At 46.2% G+C, this 22,966-nt stretch overlaps 1 protein-coding gene across 1 annotated transcript; it reads left to right on the plus strand.

Moving 5' to 3' along the window:
• Positions 1-299: 299 nt before the first annotated feature.
• lrrc41 (leucine rich repeat containing 41) lies at positions 300-12,394 on the plus strand (the record flags this gene model as incomplete). The annotated part of the gene is made up of 8 exons (XM_079221461.1): positions 300-379; positions 427-809; positions 3,571-3,807; positions 4,109-4,276; positions 6,583-6,681; positions 6,772-6,900; positions 11,675-11,747; positions 12,016-12,394. The coding sequence occupies 8 exons, from the start codon at positions 300-302 to the stop codon at positions 12,236-12,238; spliced, it is 1,392 nt and encodes a 463-aa protein (XP_079077587.1). The 3' UTR covers positions 12,239-12,394.
• Between the last annotated feature and the right edge of the window lie 10,572 nt (positions 12,395-22,966).

The following is a 22,966-nucleotide window of genomic DNA, read 5'->3' on the forward strand; positions in this document are numbered from 1 at the left end:
ACCCAGACGTGATCATGTGTCCTGTGTTTCGTTTCAGGTCACGGACTTTGACACGGAAGAAGAGGCCAAACACGAAGTGATGAGGCTGCTTTTCACTCTCGTATTCTACGGCTTCACCAACCCCTTCGTCAAGAGGAACATCGCAAATTTAAACACGCCGTCCTTCCTGTGGGCGGCAGCCAAATGTATTAAACATTTTCTGCTCACTACGCCGGTTGAGAGTTTAACCGCTGAGCGGCGGCCTCTTCTGAACCTCCTGGAGAAGCGCATCTGCAGCGTTGGCATATCGCAGAGCATCGATGTCTCAAAGAGGAGGACGCAGACGGCGCTGTACGTCCTCCATCGCCTGCTGGATCACGGGGTGGCCAAAAAAGTCGTGGTACATTGGCAGTGTCCCATAGTGCTGGCCTGGATCCTACATGGCAGGGGATCTCAGTATGTGAACCCCGACCTCAAGGACCTACTGAACAGCCAGAAGGAGAGCTGCGTTCCTCAAGCCGCTTCAGCCGGGGCCGACAGGGCCGGTTGCGGTTCAGGTCTCGGGACCAGGGCGTCAGAGGATCCAGTCAATCCCTGCAAACGCTCCAAATTGGACTCAGCGGAGGAATCGGGGAAAGCAAACTTTACATTGGACCCTCAGATTCTGTGTCGAACCTTCACCCCGTGTGGCGGCGCCCCAACGGGGGCTTGTCCATGGGGACGGATCGACTGTCTGGACATCAGGCAGTGTGGATCCGACTCCCTCCGAGTGCTGAACTCTGCCCTGCCCACATTTTTCTGCCTTCGCTCTCTAACTCTTCACAGCTTTAGTAAGTTTTCTAATTAATTTGCCGGTAAGTTTTGGGGGGGAGGGGGTGCCCCGGTCTTGCCCCCATGGACCTGGGCTCCATGGGACACTTTGAGGTCTTTGCCCCATGGACCTGGGCTCCATGGGACACTTTGAGTTCTTGGCCCCATGGACCTGGGCTTCATGGCACACGCTGTGGTCTTGGCCCCATGGTCCTGGGCTCCATGGGACACTTTGAGGTCTTGGCCCCATGGTCCTGGGCTCCATGGGACACTTTGAGGTCTTGGCCCCATGGACCTGGGCTCCATGGGACACTTTGAGTTCTTGGCCCCATGGTCCTGGGCTCCATGGGACACTTTGAGGTCTTGGCCCCATGGACCTGGGCTCCATGGGACACTTTGAGGTCTTGGCCCCATGGACCTGGGCTCCATGGGACACTTTGAGGTCTTGGCCCCATGGACCTGGGCTCCATGGGACACTTTGAGGTCTTGGCCCCATGGACCTGGGCTCCATGGGACACTTTGAGGTCTTGGCCCCATGGACCTGGGCTTCATGGCACACGCTGTGGTCTTGGCCCCATGGACCTGGGCTCCATGGGACTAGGGATGGGTATCGTTTGGGTTTTTTCCGATACCTGTGCTAAACCGATACTTTTAAAACGATACCGGTGCTAAACCGATACTTTTTTATTGCCAAGGCAATTTTTTTTCTTCAAATTGAACAATATTATTAACTGTTTTAAAGTATACTAGAAATATAAATAAATACATACAAAATGTACTTAACTTCAAACTACAGCTTCAAACCTTTTAACTTCAAACTATAAACAATTTATATTTCAAAAGAACAGACACAAGCATCTGGTGGCCTGATTTGGACTGGTGCAACAGAACTCAGACTCTGTTGGATCCTAAAACTGCTGCTTTACTGGACTACACGTCACCATTAATATCAACTTGAGAGATTTGTTCCATCAAGCCAAGGACGGGCGTTCAAAAGCTCGTGTCTGCAGCGTCTCTGTGTGCGCGCACTGTGTGTGAGCGCTGGAAGCCCCGCCCCCTCGAGCCCCGCCCCCTCGAGCCCCGCCCCCTTGAACCCCGCCCCCTCGAGCCCCGCTCTGCATGCAGGCAGACAGAGAGCAGAGCAGCAGTGTGCTCTGATCCGCGCTATTTTAATAATCGTTTTTAGCGTGCGGGCACCGCGCTACCTTTTTAGTATCTATATACCGTGCAACTTTACAGAGTAGTGTAAAAAAAAAGTATTTAAATTTCTCAGGCACCAGAAGGAAGCACCGAAATCTGCGTTGCTTTTCGGTCCGGTAGGTACCGGACGTGTTGGAACCGTTGCCATTTTGGCACCGGTTCTCGGTACCCAACCCTACATGGGACACGTTGTGGTCTTGGCCCCATGGACCTGGGCTCCATGGGACACTTTGAATGTCCTCTTGCAATGGTAGCAGTTCCTTTCCTTCCTCATAAAACATTTGCAAAGCTAGACCGCAGTCTTCTTTGTTGGTGCGTTGCTGCACAGCTTCCTGTCGATATTAACAAAATCACACACATTCTTGTTACTACTGGGCTAATTGGATTCAGACGTTATAACACTCCCGCTAAACCGTCAGTTATTTTAACGATATATTTGCAAGTGTATCCGTTGTTGCCCACAACATTGATACATTTCTTTTGTATTTTTGTAGACACACACTTAAGCTAACTCATTGATCGAGTGGACCTGGACCAACAAGCACCAACATCTCCATGGACAGTATTGTGGAACTGAACCTTAAACATAAAATGAGCGTCGTCCGTGCAGAATATGTATCGTCATTGTATTTTACCTGTAAGGATAATGGATTTTAGATTTCCTTTACATTTTGCTGCAGAGAAGATGCTGCCTTCTGTTGTGAGGAAAAAACAAACCTAAAAGAACTAAGTCCTGAATTTCATTTACGTTTAGGCTACATATGTGTAGTACTCGGATTAAATATATTTTGTGCATGCTGACATCTCCGTCCGAACAAAGAATGAAACATAAACTAGAACGGTGGCCACGTCCACAGCAGTGTACTGCTTTGCTCTGGTGTCGGTGCTCCTGAACTGGCGGGATGCCGTCTACAGTAGTGCTGTCTCCAGTAAGGCCGTCTCCAGTAAGGCCGAGTAGGGCCGGTCTCAAGTAGGGCCAGTCCTCCGGTAGGGCCAGTCCTCCGGTAGGGCCAGTCCTCCGGTAGGGCCAGTCCTCCAGTAGGGCCAGTCCTCCGGTAGGGCCAGTCCTACTACGGTAGGGCCAGTCCTCCTACGGTAGGGCCATTCCTCCTCCCAGTAGGCCTAGTCCTCCTCCCAGTAGGGCCATTCCTCCTCCAGTAGGCCATTCCTCCTCCAGTAGGCCATTCCTCCTCCGGTAGGGCCATTCCTCCTCCCAGTAGGGCCATTCCTCCTCCCAGTAGGGCCATTCCTCCTCCCAGTAGGGCCATGTCTCCTCCAGTAGGCCATTCCTCCTTCAGTAGGGCCATTCCTCCTCCAGTAGGGCCATTCCTCCTCCAGTAGGGCCATTCCTCCTCCAGTAGGCCATTCCTCCTCCAGTAGGCCATTCCTCCTCCAGTAGGGCCAGTCCTCCAGTAGGGCCAGTCATACAACATACAACCCCACTTCAAAACAGCAGAACTCACCCTTTACACTACAGCAACATGTAAAGTTGTGGACGATGCCCCATGTCTTCAAAAGAGAGGATGGACGTCATCATTTCGTTGTGCAGTGCAGATTAATTTGTTCTAACTCTTTGTGCAGTGACCTTCAGGGACTCGGATGTGTTGTCTCTGGCCCGGGCCCTGAAGCAGCTCTCGGAGAGCGCCCGCAGCTCTCTCGCCGACCTGAGCGTCAGCGTCCTGCCGTGCACCTGGCTGGTGGAGGTCCTGCTGGACGCGAGCCCCCACCTGACGTCTCTGCACGTGGAGATCCGGACTTTGATGTGGGAGCGGCGGCCCTTACCGCATCGCCCCAGGACCGTGGAGTCGGACAAGTCAGGTGCTACTTCACTGTTCCACTTCACTGGGCAGGGTTCAAACGTGTGTTAAGAGATGAACAGGTCAGAGTCAGGGTTTCTTGGTCACCGCTTGCGAGCGTCTATCTGTCCTACATTCCAGAACAGGAGGTTGTGTGAACTCAGAGTGGATCTAAAAACATGCGATGTCATCTAAATGTAGACCTAAACTGTTCCTTTCTAAGTCTTTAGTTCAAAATGGATCATAACAGAAGAATGACACTGGGTTTGTACAATGCCTCATGCTTTAGCGGTGCAGGGTGTGACTGTCTCCTCACCCAGCAGGGCTGCTGCCCCTGGAGAAGCTGGACATCAAAGTGGCCGAGCTCCAGACAGATCTGCACTTCATCACGTCGGTGCTGAGGCGCGCTCCACAGTTCAGCGCTCTTCACCTCAGCGGGTTGAGGTTGCCAACCGGCTCCTCTTTAAGCCAGCTCTTCACCACTCTCTCAGGTAATACGAGGTTCACCACAGGGGGAGTGTCCAGGACTTGTAAGAAGGTACACAAAGCAACCCGTGTAGAGAGCATTCTCTACTTCTGATAGGCAAAGTATATCAAATGCAGAGAATTGACATCTGGACAGCAAGTCTGGTGATATTTTGTATTTTTCAAATATCACCCCTGTGTGTATATATCAGAAAGTTAGAGACACTATTTAGAGACACTCAGAGGTGTCAAAAGTATTCACATTCATTACTCAAGTAGAAGTATAGATACTAGGGTTTAAAAATACTTTTGTAAAAGTTGAAGTATCAACTCAAGCTTTTTACTTAAGTAAAAGTGTAAAAGTACTGGTTTAAAAACTACTTAAAAGTGTAAAAGTAAAAGTAATGTAAGGGGAATGTTTTTATTTCCATTAAGGACAAACTCTTAAGCCGCCTCTCAGGGGCCTATAGTGCACTACCCCGCCTCCCCCAAAACAATCATTTTTATAAAGGCTATAATGTTTTAAAATGTAATGTTTGACTATATTGTTTTAAAATGTTTTGTTGAAAAATGTGGGATGCACTAGGCTACCCGTTTCAGCTGCATATATGCCCATTTAAAATGATCACATTTTATTACAATGCAAATACATATTTGTGTACTACTGAGCATTAACATGCGTTTCATGGAGCGGAAGACATGATAACTAGTTGCCTATAAGTATTGTAATAGTGCAAAATAGGCGGCGACTCCGACACAAACACTTAAAGCTGTGGTTCTCAAACTTTTTCTGTAAATAACATAATTGTGTGACTCATCTGTGCTTTTATAAATAACAGAATAAAGAAAATTGCAATCACTTTCAAGTAAAAAAACAGAATGAGTGCAGATATGTGATCCATCAGGTTGTATCAGTATTAGTGGAGCAGTGAGCTGCTTTCCTCTACACATATGTTATGAACGGGGTTGTAGATTTGATACGGCCTCTCTCAATTCATGCTCAATATTGAGCTTAGATCTGTTTTTTTATTTTGAGAAACGCAACAGCAGGAAAAGACGAGCTCACGGCGTCGCGTCAAATCGCGCATGCACAAGCTAACCTGTTAACGGCGTACCGCAACCATTTACCCAAAAGTACAGGCATTTGTCCATGTATTTATTAATGACTTAGTTTTATATCCGTGTACTTTGTACTTTTGTAATATGTGAAGCCAGCAGCTCATAGTTGGTAGAAGACACGAGCACTTTGGCTCTTTCACCTGGAGCAGGAGAGCTGCTCTGGGTTCAGAGAGCTGCTCTGGGTTCAGAGAGCTGCTCTGTGTTCAGAGAGCTGCTCTGGGTTCAGAGAGCTGCTCCGGGTTCAGAGAGCTGCTCTGGGTTCAGAGAGCTGCTCTGGGTCCAGAGAGCTGCTCCGGGTTCAGAGAGCTGCTCTGGGTTCAGAGAGCTGCTCTGGGTTCAGAGAGCTGCTCTGGGTTCAGAGAGCTGCTCTGGGTTCAGAGAGCTGCTCCGGGTTCAGAGAGCTGCTCTGGGTTCAGAGAGCTGCTCCGGGTTCAGAGAGCTGCTCCGGGTTCAGAGAGCTGCTCTGGGTTCAGAGAGCTGCTCTGGGTTCAGAGAGCTGCTCTGGGTTCAGAGAGCTGCTCTGGGTTCAGAGAGCTGCTCCGGTGCGAGGAGAACTCCGCTGCTCCTCACAGGAGAGCTGCTGTTGCATCTTCACCCTGGGAGCGTTTAAAACACAGATATAGCGGTCTACTTTTCACGCGACATATTTTTCTACGCTGTGTGTGTGTGTGTGTGTGTGTGTGTGTGTGTGTGTGTGTGTGTGTGTGTGTGTGTGTGTGTGTGTGTGTGTGTGTGTGTGTGTGTGTGTGTGTGTGTGTGTGTGTGTGTGTGTGCTCAGCGCTCACCTGTGTGTGTGCGCGCACGTATCTGTGCACAACGGGGCGGAGAGGTTTTTTGTGTGTGTTTTTGAACGATGACAAGCCGGAGTGAAAACAAACCAAAATGAAATAGTAAAGAGGCTATTTTTAAAATGTAGGGAGTAGAAAGTACAGATATTTGCGTGAAAATGTAAAGAGTAGAAGTAAAAAGTCGTCTGAAAAATAAGTACTCTAGTAAAGTATAGATACCCAAAATGTCTACTTAAGTAAGGTAGGAAGTGTTTGTACTTCGTTACTTGACACCTCTGGAGACACTATCACACTGCTGTTTTTATTGTTTTTGTGTTCCTCTCTAATACTAGAGAGTAGGCACAGGTAGATCTACACCAAGCTAATATCAGCCTTCTCCATTTATCTGTCAGATTCTAAACCAAATTGAATCTCTTAACTTTTAGAGTCAAATCCCCTCTTGAGGAGTCTCAACTTGGAGGACCTGAAGCTGTCCGATTGTCTCCCCGAGATCCTAAATCTACTCAGAGACTGCAAGTTGGAAGGTAAGAGCAGCAGAATGGGCTCGCATGGCTGCAGACAGCCGTCATGAGTCTGCGCCCTAGACCACTGAGCTCTGCCTCCTCTCCTCTCAGAGCTGCGCTTCAGTGACTGCCGCCTCGCTGAGCAGTGGAGCGACAGGGAGGAGAGTCTGCAGCGGCTGGTGGCGGCTTTGAAGGCGCTGCCCTCCCTCCACACGCTCAGCCTGGCTCAGAATCGACTGGGTAAGCAGCCCATCACCCCATCACATTAATGCTTTGTAAAGCATAGATAGTCCTCACTTTACATGAGGTCACAGAACATATAACTAATACTTAGCTAACGAGTAGTAACTACTGAATTAATCATGAACTACAGCCTTTTTTTGGTCATTTACTAACACTTTACAAATAATCGTATTAATGATCTATAAGTCCTTAATACTTCATTTACAAACGGGGAATCCATAATTAATAAAGTATGAAAACCCAAGCTTATTAATCGAGAATGAAACATGTATAACTGTGTTTATGAATTGCATAATGAGTTACTAATGAGTGTTCATGTTGGAACAATGCTTTATAAATGATGAATTCAGTGTTTGTGTAGCATGAGTAAAGCATGAATAGTGTGTACTTTTTATAAAATGCTACCACATTATGAATTATGTCAAGATCCTCCTCCTGTAGATTATGGGCTGGTGACCACTAGGGTACAGAGGGAGAGCTAGCTGCTAAGCATTACGGTACAGAGGGAGAGCTAGCTGCTGAGCACTATGGTACAGAGGGAGAGCTAGCTGCTAAGCATTACGGTACAGAGGGAGAGCTAGCTGCTGAGCACTATGGTACAGAGGGAGAGCTAGCTGCTGAGCATTACGGTACAGAGGGAGAGCTAGCTGCTAAGCATTACGGTACAGAGGGAGAGCTAGCTGCTGAGCACTATGGTACAGAGGGAGAGCTAGCTGCTGAGCACTATGGTACAGAGGGAGAGCTAGCTGCTGAGCACTATGGTACAGAGGGAGAGCTAGCTGCTGAGCACTATGGTACAGAGGGAGAGCTAGCTGCTGAGCACTATGGTACAGAGGGAGAGCTAGCTGCTGAGCACTATGGTACAGAGGGAGAGCTAGCTGCTGAGCACTATGGTACAGAGGGAGAGCTAGCTGCTGAGCACTATGGTACAGAGGGAGAGCTAGCTGCTGAGCACTATGGTACAGAGGGAGAGCTAGCTGCTGAGCATTACGGTACAGAGGGAGAGCTAGCTGCTGAGCACTATGGTACAGAGGGAGAGCTAGCTGCTAAGCATCACGGTACAGAGGGAGAGCTAGCTGCTGAGCACTATGGTACAGAGGGAGAGCTAGCTGCTGAGCATTACGGTACAGAGGGAGAGCTAGCTGCTGAGCACTATGGTGCAGAGGGAGAGCTAGCTGCTGAGCACTACGGTACAGAGGGAGAGCTAGCTGCTGAGCACTATGGTGCAGAGGGAGAGCTAGCTGCTGAGCACTATGGTACAGAGGGAGAGCTAGCTGCTAAGCATTACGGTACAGAGGGAGAGCTAGCTGCTGAGCACTATGGTACAGAGGGAGAGCTAGCTGCTGAGCACTATGGTACAGAGGGAGAGCTAGCTGCTAAGCATTACGGTACAGAGGGAGAGCTAGCTGCTGAGCACTATGGTACAGAGGGAGAGCTAGCTGCTGAGCATTACGGTGCAGAGGGAGAGCTAGCTGCTAAGCATTACGGTACAGAGGGAGAGCTAGCTGCTGAGCACTATGGTACAGAGGGAGAGCTAGCTGCTGAGCACTATGGTACAGAGGGAGAGCTAGCTGCTGAGCATTACGGTACAGAGGGAGAGCTAGCTGCTGAGCACTATGGTACAGAGGGAGAGCTAGCTGCTAAGCATTACGGTACAGAGGGAGAGCTAGCTGCTGAGCACTATGGTACAGAGGGAGAGCTAGCTGCTGAGCATTACGGTACAGAGGGAGAGCTAGCTGCTGAGCACTATGGTGCAGAGGGAGAGCTAGCTGCTGAGCACTATGGTGCAGAGGGAGAGCTAGCTGCTGAGCACTACGGTACAGAGGGAGAGCTAGCTGCTGAGCACTATGGTACAGAGGGAGAGCTAGCTGCTAAGCATTACGGTACAGAGGGAGAGCTAGCTGCTGAGCACTATGGTACAGAGGGAGAGCTAGCTGCTAAGCATTACGGTACAGAGGGAGAGCTAGCTGCTGAGCACTATGGTACAGAGGGAGAGCTAGCTGCTGAGCACTATGGTACAGAGGGAGAGCTAGCTGCTAAGCATTACGGTACAGAGGGAGAGCTAGCTGCTGAGCACTATGGTACAGAGGGAGAGCTAGCTGCTGAGCATTACGGTGCAGAGGGAGAGCTAGCTGCTAAGCATTACGGTACAGAGGGAGAGCTAGCTGCTGAGCACTATGGTACAGAGGGAGAGCTAGCTGCTGAGCACTATGGTACAGAGGGAGAGCTAGCTGCTGAGCATTACGGTACAGAGGGAGAGCTAGCTGCTGAGCACTATGGTACAGAGGGAGAGCTAGCTGCTAAGCATCACGGTACAGAGGGAGAGCTAGCTGCTGAGCACTATGGTACAGAGGGAGAGCTAGCTGCTGAGCATTACGGTACAGAGGGAGAGCTAGCTGCTGAGCACTATGGTACAGAGGGAGAGCTAGCTGCTAAGCATCACGGTACAGAGGGAGAGCTAGCTGCTGAGCACTATGGTACAGAGGGAGAGCTAGCTGCTGAGCATTACGGTACAGAGGGAGAGCTAGCTGCTGAGCACTATGGTGCAGAGGGAGAGCTAGCTGCTGAGCACTATGGTGCAGAGGGAGAGCTAGCTGCTGAGCACTACGGTACAGAGGGAGAGCTAGCTGCTGAGCACTATGGTACAGAGGGAGAGCTAGCTGCTAAGCATCACGGTACAGAGGGAGAGCTAGCTGCTGAGCACTATGGTACAGAGGGAGAGCTAGCTGCTAAGCATTACGGTACAGAGGGAGAGCTAGCTGCTGAGCACTATGGTACAGAGGGAGAGCTAGCTGCTGAGCACTATGGTACAGAGGGAGAGCTAGCTGCTAAGCATTACGGTACAGAGGGAGAGCTAGCTGCTGAGCACTATGGTACAGAGGGAGAGCTAGCTGCTGAGCATTACGGTGCAGAGGGAGAGCTAGCTGCTAAGCATTACGGTACAGAGGGAGAGCTAGCTGCTGAGCACTATGGTACAGAGGGAGAGCTAGCTGCTGAGCACTATGGTACAGAGGGAGAGCTAGCTGCTGAGCATTACGGTACAGAGGGAGAGCTAGCTGCTGAGCACTATGGTACAGAGGGAGAGCTAGCTGCTAAGCATCACGGTACAGAGGGAGAGCTAGCTGCTGAGCACTATGGTACAGAGGGAGAGCTAGCTGCTAAGCATTACGGTACAGAGGGAGAGCTAGCTGCTGAGCACTATGGTGCAGAGGGAGAGCTAGCTGCTGAGCACTATGGTGCAGAGGGAGAGCTAGCTGCTGAGCACTACGGTACAGAGGGAGAGCTAGCTGCTGAGCACTATGGTACAGAGGGAGAGCTAGCTGCTAAGCATTACGGTACAGAGGGAGAGCTAGCTGCTGAGCACTATGGTACAGAGGGAGAGCTAGCTGCTAAGCATTACGGTACAGAGGGAGAGCTAGCTGCTGAGCACTATGGTACAGAGGGAGAGCTAGCTGCTGAGCACTATGGTACAGAGGGAGAGCTAGCTGCTAAGCATTACGGTACAGAGGGAGAGCTAGCTGCTGAGCACTATGGTACAGAGGGAGAGCTAGCTGCTGAGCATTACGGTGCAGAGGGAGAGCTAGCTGCTGAGCATTACGGTACAGAGGGAGAGCTAGCTGCTGAGCACTATGGTACAGAGGGAGAGCTAGCTGCTGAGCACTATGGTACAGAGGGAGAGCTAGCTGCTGAGCATTACGGTACAGAGGGAGAGCTAGCTGCTGAGCACTATGGTACAGAGGGAGAGCTAGCTGCTAAGCATCACGGTACAGAGGGAGAGCTAGCTGCTGAGCACTATGGTACAGAGGGAGAGCTAGCTGCTGAGCATTACGGTACAGAGGGAGAGCTAGCTGCTGAGCACTATGGTGCAGAGGGAGAGCTAGCTGCTGAGCACTATGGTGCAGAGGGAGAGCTAGCTGCTGAGCACTACGGTACAGAGGGAGAGCTAGCTGCTGAGCACTATGGTACAGAGGGAGAGCTAGCTGCTAAGCATTACGGTACAGAGGGAGAGCTAGCTGCTGAGCACTATGGTACAGAGGGAGAGCTAGCTGCTAAGCATTACGGTACAGAGGGAGAGCTAGCTGCTGAGCACTATGGTACAGAGGGAGAGCTAGCTGCTGAGCATCACGGTACAGAGGGAGAGCTAGCTGCTGAGCACTATGGTACAGAGGGAGAGCTAGCTGCTAAGCATTACGGTACAGAGGGAGAGCTAGCTGCTAAGCTGCTAAGCTGCTAAGCATGGTGGACAATGTGCTCTCGACTATCTGTACCCATGTATGTAAATTTGTTGTGTTTCAATGTGTCATGTAAATGTGTGTAATTCATGTTTTCTGTTTAAACATGCAACGGCTGCTGGGCCGCAAGACAAATTTCAGCACCAGCTGACGAATAAAGTTCATATCATATCATATCATATCATATCATTACGGTACAGAGGGAGAGCTAGCTGCTAAGCATTACGGTACAGAGGGAGAGCTAGCTGCTGATACGATACGATACAGAGCTAGCTGCTGATACGATACAGAGCTAGCTGCTGATACGATACAGAGCTAGCTGCTGATACGATACAGAGCTAGCTGCTGATACGATACAGAGCTAGCTGCTGAGCACGCTGGGACTTAGCAGCTACAAAGGTCCCTCCGTGTATTCATCAAAAGGAAAGTAACGCACAGCTCCAAAGGAATCCTCATGTTTGGTCATCTCTACATCATGCAAGTCAAGTATTCACTTGTGTTGATGTTGACTTTCATCACACTTTCATCTGTGTCAACAGCCAAGAACGTGTGTGTGCTGGCGGAGATGTTTTCAGGACCCTCGCCGAGCTCCGTGAAGCGACTGGACATCAGGTGAGTCTGAGGTGCTGACATACTTAAGTGCATGTACTTGATTATGTACTGACATGCCTTTACGGAAGTAAGGATGTTTACTTGTCACCGAGTGTTGTAGTGTTGTCATGGTGATATTGGTAGTTGTACTAAAGTACTTCTTCCACTACTAGTATTGTCAATAGCAGTCAGTGTGTCTGCTGGTCAGCAGCGTGAGTCAGAAGCTCCTTCAGCTCCTTTCGGGCGATCATGCTCTGTGTGGACTTTCACTGCCTTTTGTCCTCGACAGCTCCAACTTCATCCGGCCTGCTGAGCTGCTGGAGTTCGCTCAGAGGCTGAGGGCCCATCCTCCACCACACCGGCTGACCCTTGACCTCAGGGTGAACCCCGGGGACCGAGACCCCGACACGTGGAACGCTGCACTGAAGAGGCTTCGTCCATTCTGTGTTCTCCTGGTTAAAGGCGGCTGGAGTTCCACGGACACGATGGCAGACTATGTCAGCAATATGTAGGAAACGCTTCGTGTCCAACGCTGGTCAAAGTTATGATGAGTCATTCCTTCTGTCATATCCTGGTAGAACATGCAGTACATTACTTTGCTTCGTGACACACTGTGTATGTTATTTTTTATCAAATGTAATGTTGAGTTTGTTCACTGCACAGTGGCTCAGTTGTAAAATAAAAGAATATGGCGTTAGTTTGACATTTGAATCTTTTGTTACACTTCCAGTCTTCTCTCGGACAGAGTGTGAGTGACAGTGAACTGAGAAAAGATGGAGGGTTGACGTCTCACACCTCATTTTCTTTGCCTGAGTGGTGAGCAGAACGTCCTTCAATCAGAGGATCGGCGGTTCGATCCCCGGCTCCGCTAGTCCATGTCGATGTGTCCTTGGACAAGACACTTAACCTGTAGCTCAGGCCTGGCCAACCCGCCGCTCTTTGCCTTCATATCGAAGTTTTTTTTTTTTTTAACTTTTTATTGATTTTGCAAGTACTTTAGACCACTGGTGTCAAACTCAAGGCGCGACGGCTTGAAAGCCATGAAATCGCGGACCCGTTTTCAGTCATTTTACATGAAAAAAAAAATAAAATGCTGTGCTTTTATTTTGAAGGGATTTTTTAATGCGGCAGAGTGCAATTTATTCAATTTCAGTCATATTGATGTCATGTGTTATTCATTCTGGTCACATGACATCTATTCTTCTGTCCATCCTGGAGAGGGATCCTCCTCTGTTGCTCTATGAAGGTTCTTCCTGTTTTCCCTGTGAAATGGTTTTCACTATCTTTATTTGGGGAGTTTTCCTGATCTGATGTGAGGTCCCGGGACAGGATGTTATGCTACAGATTGCACATTTTAATTTGTGATTTTGGGCTATATAAAATAAGCTGAATTGAATATTCACACACTCCTCAATGCTGCGTTCACAACACACTTTACTTGCGTGAGTTTACACATCGGACTATTTGTGATAGTTCGCTTCATTCCGTGAAAGGGAATATTTCTGTTTGGCATACTGTGACACTATCTCACTTTCAAACGGCGCCATATTTTCATTAAATCAAATTGAGAAATTGAAAATGTTCCTCGTGGCTTGTCATTCAGGGTGATGGTGGGTCCTGCAGCCAGACCAGGTGAACCACTGCCCCAGACCACACGCATGTTCTTATTAGGGTCCGAGAGACTGACGTAGTCAGTCCGAGAGGACCCTATTGAAATTGCTGGGATTATTCTTTATTATTCTGATCCTTATTTTTGAACATTGGACTGCTTTTTGGGGGACTTGTCATATTCAAAAACTCACCAAATTTGGAACGTTTGTCAGGTCTGGTGAAAATAGAGATCTATTAAAGCTGGAAAGAAAAGTTCCAAAAAATGACTCTCTAGCGCCCCCTACAAGTTGGACCGGCGACGCCCCTCGCCCAGAATTTTTTTTTGACTTGAAAAAATTCACACATGTCCGTCTCCACCTGCTCTACAAAAAAGCCTCTCAGACCCATAAAGTCCGCCTATGAATATTTTCCGCCATCTTGGATTTTGTGAAAAACACATTATTGTAGTTTATTCCTAAACGCTTGGTCCCTTTCATACCAAACTTGATATTTATCATCAATGTCACTGGATCATCAATACTGCATTGGAATTTCTTTGATATCTCATTGCGTTGAGGAGATATCGACCAATCAACCTCTTAGGGGCGTGTCTTGTTTTTAAACACTCATAACATTAAAACTATTGGGACAAATGACTCCAAGCTTGGGGTATATGTGCACATCGCATCCCCTAACTTGCAATAAATCAGGCGTCCGATTTGAACAATAGGGGGCGCTACAGTACTTCGGCCAATTTGCCATTTTCGGCCCATTTATGCTAATTTTAGCATATATTTGCATTTACGCCAAATACTACTCCTCCTACAAATTTCATACAATCGACTTAAATTCTATTTTAAAGTGATATCAAGACCCTCAGGGGTATGGCTTGTGCTCTTTGCGCGTTTTCACTTTTGGGAATCGACGTTTACGGGGACGCAAAGACGCGCCTACTTTGAGCTAACCGCTATATGAGAGAAAGCTGTTGTAACTCCTCCATACATGATGCTATTACCCCAATACTCCTCATGCATGATACTGGTCCATGCCTGAGGACATGTACATGACAAATGTTCAGATTGTCATAGCGCCACCTACTGGCAAAAGTAAATCAGCCAATCTGCATCCCATTTACAGGCAATTTAAATGACCTTGTATCCACTTCACATAGAGATGCATATGTATGTTCACATTGGCAAACTCAAGGCCTGCATACATCATTGCTTCACTAAAGACAAGTGATTAAGTTGAATAAATAAATATTTATTTCATATATTTATAATACGGGTAGATGAAATCTACCATTCTCATTGGTTGAAAGTGAGTCATGGGGTGTACTGGTGGCTGAGTGCCATTTATCATATATCATCCGCCCTGCTATAAACCGGCCTGATCAGTAAATCACAATATATTCATAGTAACCTACTAGCACCACCTACTGGCCCAACTAAATGTACCTCTTCACGTACAGAAACATGATGCACAGTATATGTTCACATTGTCGTAGCGCCACCTACTGGCCAAAGGAAATCAGCCAAACAGCATCGGATTTAAATAAAAATGACAGCGCCCAATTGCATGCTGGGTAACGCTCGCGCACAAAACAAAACAGGAAGAGACAGATCGGAAGACACGCCACACAAACAGCTGTTCACCGCCCAACGCTGAGACAGTCTTTCCCAGCATGCCTTTCGCCCGTGTAATTTGGAACCATGACGGATGCCAGTGACGCTGAAACCTAAGTAGCTCTACTGCGCTGCCAGGATTGAACTGTAAACATTAATTTATGGTTCCTGCGCTTGTTGAGGACCTTCATGGGTTTGGCCGGTTTCCTCCCGAGGCCAGTCGGCTACTAGCGGCTACCCCAAACGTGCCCCGTTCACAGCTGTTCACAGCTGTTCACAGCTGCTCGCAGCGTTAATTATTCCTCTGATTTTTATTTTTATACATTGGGCGTCTTTTGGGGGACTTGTCATATTCAAAAACTCACCAAATTTGGAACACTTGTCAGGTCTGGTGAAAATAGACATCTATCAAAGCCGGGGAAAAAAAGTTCCAAAAAATGTCTCTCTAGCGCCCCCTACAAGTTGGACCGGCGACGCCCCTCGCCCAGAATTTTTTTTTGACTTGAAAAAATTCACACATGTCCGTCTCCACCTGCTCTACAAAAAAGCTTCTCAGACCCATAAAGTCAGCCTATGAATATTTTCCGCCATCTTGGATTTTGTGAAAAACACATTATTGTAGTTTATTCCTAAACGCTTGGTTCTTTTCATACCAAACTTGATATTTATCATCAATGCAACTGGATAATCAATGCTGCATTGAAATGTCTTGGATATCTCATTGCGTTGAGGAGATATTGACCAATCAACCTGTTAGGGGCGTGTCTTGTTTTTAAACAATCATAACATTAAAACTATTTGGTCAAACGACTCCAAGCTTGGGGTATATGTGCACATCGCATCCCCTAACTTGCAATAAATCAGGCGTCCGATTTGAACAATAGGGGGCGCTACAGTACTTCGGCCAATTTGCCATTTTCGGCCCATTTATGCTAATTTTTGCATATATTTGCATTTACGCCAAATACTACTCCTCCTACAAATTTCATACAATCGACTTAAATTCTATTTTAAAGTGATATCAAGACCCTCAGGAGTATGGCTTGTGCTCTTTGCGCGTTTTCACTTTTGGGAATTGACGTTTACGGGGACGCAAAGACGCGCCTACTTTGAGCTAACCGCTATATGAGAGAAAGCTGTTGTAACTCCTCCAAACATGATGCTACTACCCCAATACTCCTCATGCATGATACTGGTCCATGCCTGAGGACATGTACATGACAAATGTTCAGATTGTCATAGCACCACCTACTGGCAAAAGTAAATCAGCCAAACGGCATCGGATTTACATCTAATTTACATGACCTGCTCTACTCTTCACATAGAGAAACATGATGTGTGTGTGTGTGTGTCATCCTCCACCCTGCTTTCAACCAGCCTGAACAGTAAATCACATGGTACCTTATTGCTTAAATATAAGATACTTATATATTCATAGTAACCTACTAGCGCCACCTACTGGCCAAACTAAATCTACCAAACTGCATCCCATTTACATGTAATTTAAATCACCTGGTCTACTCTTCACGTACAGAAACATGATGCACAGTATATGTTCACATTGTCGTAGCGCCACCTACTGGCCAAAGGAAATCAGCCAAACAGCATCGGATTTAAATAAAAATGACAGCGCCCAATTGCATGCTGGGTAACGCTCGCGCACAAAACAAAACAGGAAGAGACAGATTGGAAGACACGCCACACAAACAGCTGTTCGCCGCCCAACGCTGAGACAGTCTTTCCCAGCATGCCTTTCGTCCGTGTAATTGGGAACCATGACGGATGCCAGTGACGCTGAAACCTAAGTAGCTCTACTGCACTGCCAGGATTGAACTGTAAACATGAATTGCTGGTCCCTGCTCTTGTTGAGACCATGCATGGGTTTGGCCGGTTTCCTTCCGAGGCCAGTCGGCAACCCCAAGCATGCCGGGATCCAGCGAGGACCCGTTCACAGCTGCTCGCAGCTTTAATTAGACTTGTGTCCTTCTCAACGGTGACAAAAAAGCTTTGAACAAAGTTAATATAATAACGTGTGTTTAATCTTTGTCTTTGTTATTTTCATCTGTTAAGGGTTAGGGTTGTTTTGGCTCACGGGGGGTATGATGTGGCTCTTTGCGGTAACACAGTAAAAAATGTGGCTCTTAGTCTCTGACTGGTTGGCCACCCCTGCTGTAGCTGTTCTATGGTGTATGAATGTGTGTGTAGTGACGTATACGCGCTTACTGCATTCCTGTAGATCTGTTTTCATTTGTTTCAAGAGGAATGTGTACAGCAGCAACTAAACTGTTCTCTGGGCAGATAATAATATCTAATAACCTCGCATCGGATCAGGAAAAACTCCCCAATAAAGATAGTAGAACAAAGGCAAGAAGCAGTGTGTAGGATCTGAACCAGGGGTGGGCAACCGTTTTGGCTCAGGGGCCACGATGAGTTTTAAAATGTGACAGCCGGGCCAGAACTGATATAAAGTAAAAGTAAAAGCCATTAACTCAAAAGTAAAGAGAACTTACATTTAATTTCAGTGTTGTTGGTCACTCTTTTTTGCCAGTGCATCAACGTCAGTTTGGTTTTGGAAATTCTCAGGACAGATCTGAGGTGTTCATCAGGTAACTGGGATGTGATGGTGTTCATCAGGTAACTGGGATATCTGATGTGATGGTGTTCATCAGGTAACTGGGATGTGATGATGTTCATCAGGTAACTGGGATATCTGATGTGATGATGTTCATCAGGTAACTGGGATGTGATGATGTTCATCAGGTAACTGGGATATCTGATGTGATGGTGTTCATCAGTTAACTGGGATGTGATGGTGTTCATCAGTTAACTGGGATGTGTGATGTGATGGTGTTCATCAGGTAACTGGGATGTATGAGGTGTTCATCAGGTAACTGGGATGTGTGATGTGATGGTGTTCATCAGGTAACTGTGATGTGATGGTGTTCATCAGGTAACTGGGATGTGTGGTGTTCATCAGGTAACTGGGATGTGTGGTGTTCATCAGGTAACTGGGATGTGTGATGTGATGGTGTTCATCAGGTAACTGGGATGTGTGGTGTTCATCAGGTAACTGGGATGTGTGGTGCGCTGCCTGCTGTCTCCAAGTCCAGAGTGAACATTAATCGCGCAAAGCCACCACTGAGATACCTGTCAGCTGTCCTTCACATCTCCACCTCATTCAACCAGACTTCATGCTCTTGTTCAAGACAACACAGGCTGGACTTTTCTCACTGAGAAGAACTGAACTGAACTAGATCAAAAGCACTGATTGCTTTTGTATGAAGTTAATCAATTGCTGGTCTTTAACATACATCTTTAAGGTCAGCAACAAACTGAACATGACAGAAGAAGGAGTGGCTTGTCCCTCACAGGGACCCTTACTACTGAACATGACAAAAGAAGGAGGGGCTTGTCCCTCACAGGGACCCTTACTACTGAACATGACAAAAGAAGGAGTGGCTTGTCCCTCACAGGGACCCTTACTACTGAACATAGACAAAAGAAGGAGGGGCTTGTCCCTCACAGGGACCCTTACTACTGAACATGACAACAGAAGGAGTGGCTTGTCCCTCACAGGGACCCTTACTACTGAACATGACAAAAGAAGGAGTGGCTTGTCCCTCACAGGGACCCTTACTACTGAACATGACAAAAGAAGGAGTGGCTTGTCCCTCACAGGGACCCTTACTACTGAACATGACAAAAGAAGGAGGGGCTTGTCCCTCACAGGGACCCTTACTACTGAACATAACAAAAGAAGGAGGGGCTTGTCCCTCACAGGGACCCTGTCTGTCTTCAGTCTGTCTGTCTGTCTGTCTTCAGCCTGTCATGTGGCCTGTCATCACAGAACATTTCTGACCACATCCACACATCTTAACTGTACTGGTCTTACAGAAATATTGTAATAAGTCAAACACAACGTACTGTTACAGTTAAGATGTGTGGATGTGGTCAGAAATCTTCTGAACACATTCATATCAGTTAGTATTTTGAAAACCGGATGTTGGGTCCTGTGACTCCTTCCGCTCGTTTGAATATTTTTCACGTCAGATTCTGCACTTGATGTGACCTCAGAGATCCGAGTGTCTGCTGATGATCGCAGTGGTTTACTGCACTAGACGGAGTTTATCACACACTTTGGGCTGCATTCACAAACAACCCGACTCAGAGAAGACCGCAGCCGGCGCCAAGGAGGCTGTTACCGAGCCCCGGTGCAAGCGGTCTGAAGACCGGCCTAACAACGGAGCAAGCGGTCTTCGCCTCCCGCTGCGGCCGACTCTCGGGCTCCCGGTGCGGCCGTCGCCCGGCCCGACCGGCTCTCACTGGCCGGCTGTCACTGGCCTCACCCCGCCCCTCTTTTCTTTTTTCTCCGCAGAGTTTAAAAATTAAAATATGCTTAAATAAAGCAAGAAAACAATAACACAAACACACGATTATAAACGTATTTGTAATTCATCAAACACAAACATAAAAACAATAAAACAAAAATACGTGTATAATCAACATACGTGTTTAATCAACCTATACATGTATAATCAACATATGTGTATAATCAACATACGTGTTTAATCAACCTATACGTGTATAATCAACATATGTGTATAATCAACATACGTGTTTTATCAACCTATACGTGTATAATCAACGTATGTGTAATACGTCAAACACAAACATAATCAGGGAGGAGATACGTTTCTGATCAAACGTAATTGGGAATGCGTATTAGTTCTGGGGAACGTCATTTTTAGGAGACAGCGTTGCTCCATCCAGATGATTCATACCACGACCACCAGCAGCTCGCTTTCATACGCATTGAAACCAGAAGGAATATGATATCACATATCATATAGAATATTTGTTGATAACAATACACACAGCTGAGATCAGCCCCAAACATCTCATTTATTTGTCATTAGTTCTGACTTGAGGGAACTTCAAGACATTTGACTTTTAGCTCATTGTTGAACTTCAGGATTTTACTTATCTTTAATCATCAAGAGTTTTACTTGTTTTACAAGAATAATTCTTATTTTTGTACTTTTTGCATTGACAACATTTTGTAATTACGGAATTTAAAGATATATTATAGATTTTTTTTATAATTAAGGATTTTGCTTATTTCATAAGAATGTTGTTATTAAAGATGTTGCTTGAATCATATGCATTTTTGCTTCATTCTGTAATTAAGGAAATTACTTATTTTATTAGAATTTTGGTTATTATTGTATTTCATGAATTACATTTTGTAATTAAGGAATACAAAAAATACAATAAAAGATTTAGCTTAAATCATGAACATTTGCTTTAATTTTGTAATTCATTAACCTTTTCATTAATATGTTGCTTATTTAGTACTTCATAAATTTACGGTCATTTTGTTGAGGAGTGTTACTGACCCAGATGCAGTGCGACAGATTCCAGAATGACTGGTGATTTTTTTTTTTGGGTGGGGGGCGCAGTTGGGCGGCGCGGTTTAAATAGCACTCCACAATGAGAAGAAAAGAGGTTTTGAGTAGAATATTCTAAAAAACAAAGCTTTAGTGCTCAACACTGTCCAATAACAACTATCAACAAACTGTAACTTTGGGCATGAGAGGTTCAGAGCAGGTTTAAGAAACATTGGGTTGGGTTTCAGAGGTTTACAGAATAAAAGAGGTGCCCACACCCTCACATGAAAGAGGTTTAGAGCAGAATAGAGTCAGAAAGAGAGGCATCACATTGGTTCTTTGACAGAGTAGGCCCCACTGCTTGTAAAGACATTTAAACTGGGGCCCTGCAGTAAGGAGGCACTGGTGAGGTGGTCTTTGAAGGCAACGCGTTCCCTGGTGTGTCCAAGTATGGTGTCACCAACCTACAGATAAATATATAGAGAGAGACAGATAAGATGTGGGGAATATCTACTACAACCAGGCTTCATACTACAGACAAAAGGCCGGGAGCCACCTTGATGCTCTAGCCTGGACCACACACACACACACACACACACACACACACACACACACACACACACACACACACACACACGCACACACACAGGATTGAATTGGTATTTTAGATAAAGTTATAGTCTGATATGATATCCACCCAAAGCTAACAATGTCCAGCATGTGTCCTGCTGTGGGAAAGATAAAACATTAAACTCTCACACAGGCATCTGCTGATGTTGACACTCACCTCTGCAGCGATCCTTCAAGCTCATCTTCCTTCACAGCCCGGCGCTTCCTCGCTGCTCAGAGCCACTGCTTTGCTCTTCTTGTCAACACCTGACCGTCGGTTGAAAGGTGTTTCGCGTAGAGATACCACAGAGTTTTCAGTCGCCATACTGACACAATCAAAGTCTCTGCTAGTGTTTGGCGATGTTCAGAAGGCTTTGGCGATGTTCGGGGATAGAAGGCTTTGGCGATGACCTTTGAGGACAAAACTGTCCTCAAAGAGCCATGATCTCAAGGTCATCTTAAATCAGTCAGACAGACATCATTGAAGGAGGAGTTTGAGTGACCGCCTCTTGTTTAATACATCAGGTTCTCATGTTTCTCAGTTTACACTTCATCTTGATTTTTGATGCTTGTTTTTTCTTTTCATTAGTTATCTGCACTTTAAAAGGCAGTCAGCTCAAATAAGTTGTTACCCAGGGCTGGACAATCTTTTCAGTTGAATAATATGTGCATGTATGACGACTTTGTGATATTGTGTTCATTTGATGTGCAAAGAATAAACTGTCAATTTGATAATTGAATGGCTTTTCCTATAACTAATATTTGTTTCTACCAAAGGTATTACAATCAGAGCGGAGCAGTCTCTTAACGCAACTGTCAATCACAGCTGTCACAATGCAAATAAAGTTCTATCTCTGCAAGAAATAACTAATAATTGGTAAAAAAAAAAAAAAAAAAAGCCTATTGTGGCTCAAATAACCTGTTTAGCACTGAATATATTTTTAAGATAATAACAACGTTCAACCTGTGAGAACAGAATGAGTGAGATGTGTGAGCATCAGGTTGTATCAGTATTAGTGGAGCAGTGAGCTGCTTTCCTCTACACATCTTTATAAACACGGTTGTAGATTTGATACGGCTCAATTCATGCTCAATGTTGAGCTTTATTCTGTTTGAGAGACAACAGCAGAAAAGACCTCATGGAGATCTCACCGAGGCTTTTAGCAAAACACCAAGAATCGGGGAGTCGCTCATCGTAACGGCGTAACTAAACATTTCCATGAAAGTGCAGCATTTCTCCATGTATTTATTAATTATGTTTTATGTGTATTTCAGGTGTGTGAGCATGAATCGTGACTCCCTCCTCAATGATTGTGTGTACAAAATGTGTGTATGTTTATTGATTTTTATGATGTTTTTATGATTTTTTGATGAGGCCTATTTATATATTTGATCGTAACCTGTATGTGTATTGCTTTTTATGATGTTTTTGTTATAACCATTTCTTTCCTTTAGTGATGGCTTGTTATATCTGGCCACAGGGACTACGGTTGAAATTTAGCCTTCGCTAAGACTGACACATTTACCCCTGGGTAGATTGATGTGTACGGTCCCTGTTCAAATAAAGAAATTAAATGAAAATGAAAAAAAATGTCTGTGTACTGTGTACTTGTGTACTGTGTACTGTGTACTATGTGAAGTTCTCATGTTCATGGAGAGTTCATCCTGAAACCACAAGGTAGCGGTTCATCCTGGTCTCATAGTTTCATGTTGAAGTGTCCTTGATAAGACGCTGAAGCCCCAGAGCTTCACAGCAGCTCACTGCTCCTTCATTAATAGGGATGGAAAATGAAGAGAATAATTCCCCCACTGTGGGATTAATAAAGGATTATGAAAAAGAGAAGTTTTTTTTAAAATAAAAACCATCGATCGAGCACGCTAGCTGCTCAAGATCTCAATCACATGACTCAGATCTTGACTTATTATTATTATTATTATTATTATTATTATTATTAGTAGTAGTAGTAGTAGTAGTATTGTGGACGTCTAGTCGAGGCCGTGTAATAACTCTTCTTTCCTACCTGTGGAC

This window comes from Taurulus bubalis (genome assembly GCF_910589615.1).
Source record: "Taurulus bubalis genome assembly, chromosome: 7".
Classification (NCBI taxonomy): domain Eukaryota; kingdom Metazoa; phylum Chordata; class Actinopteri; order Perciformes; family Cottidae; genus Taurulus; species Taurulus bubalis.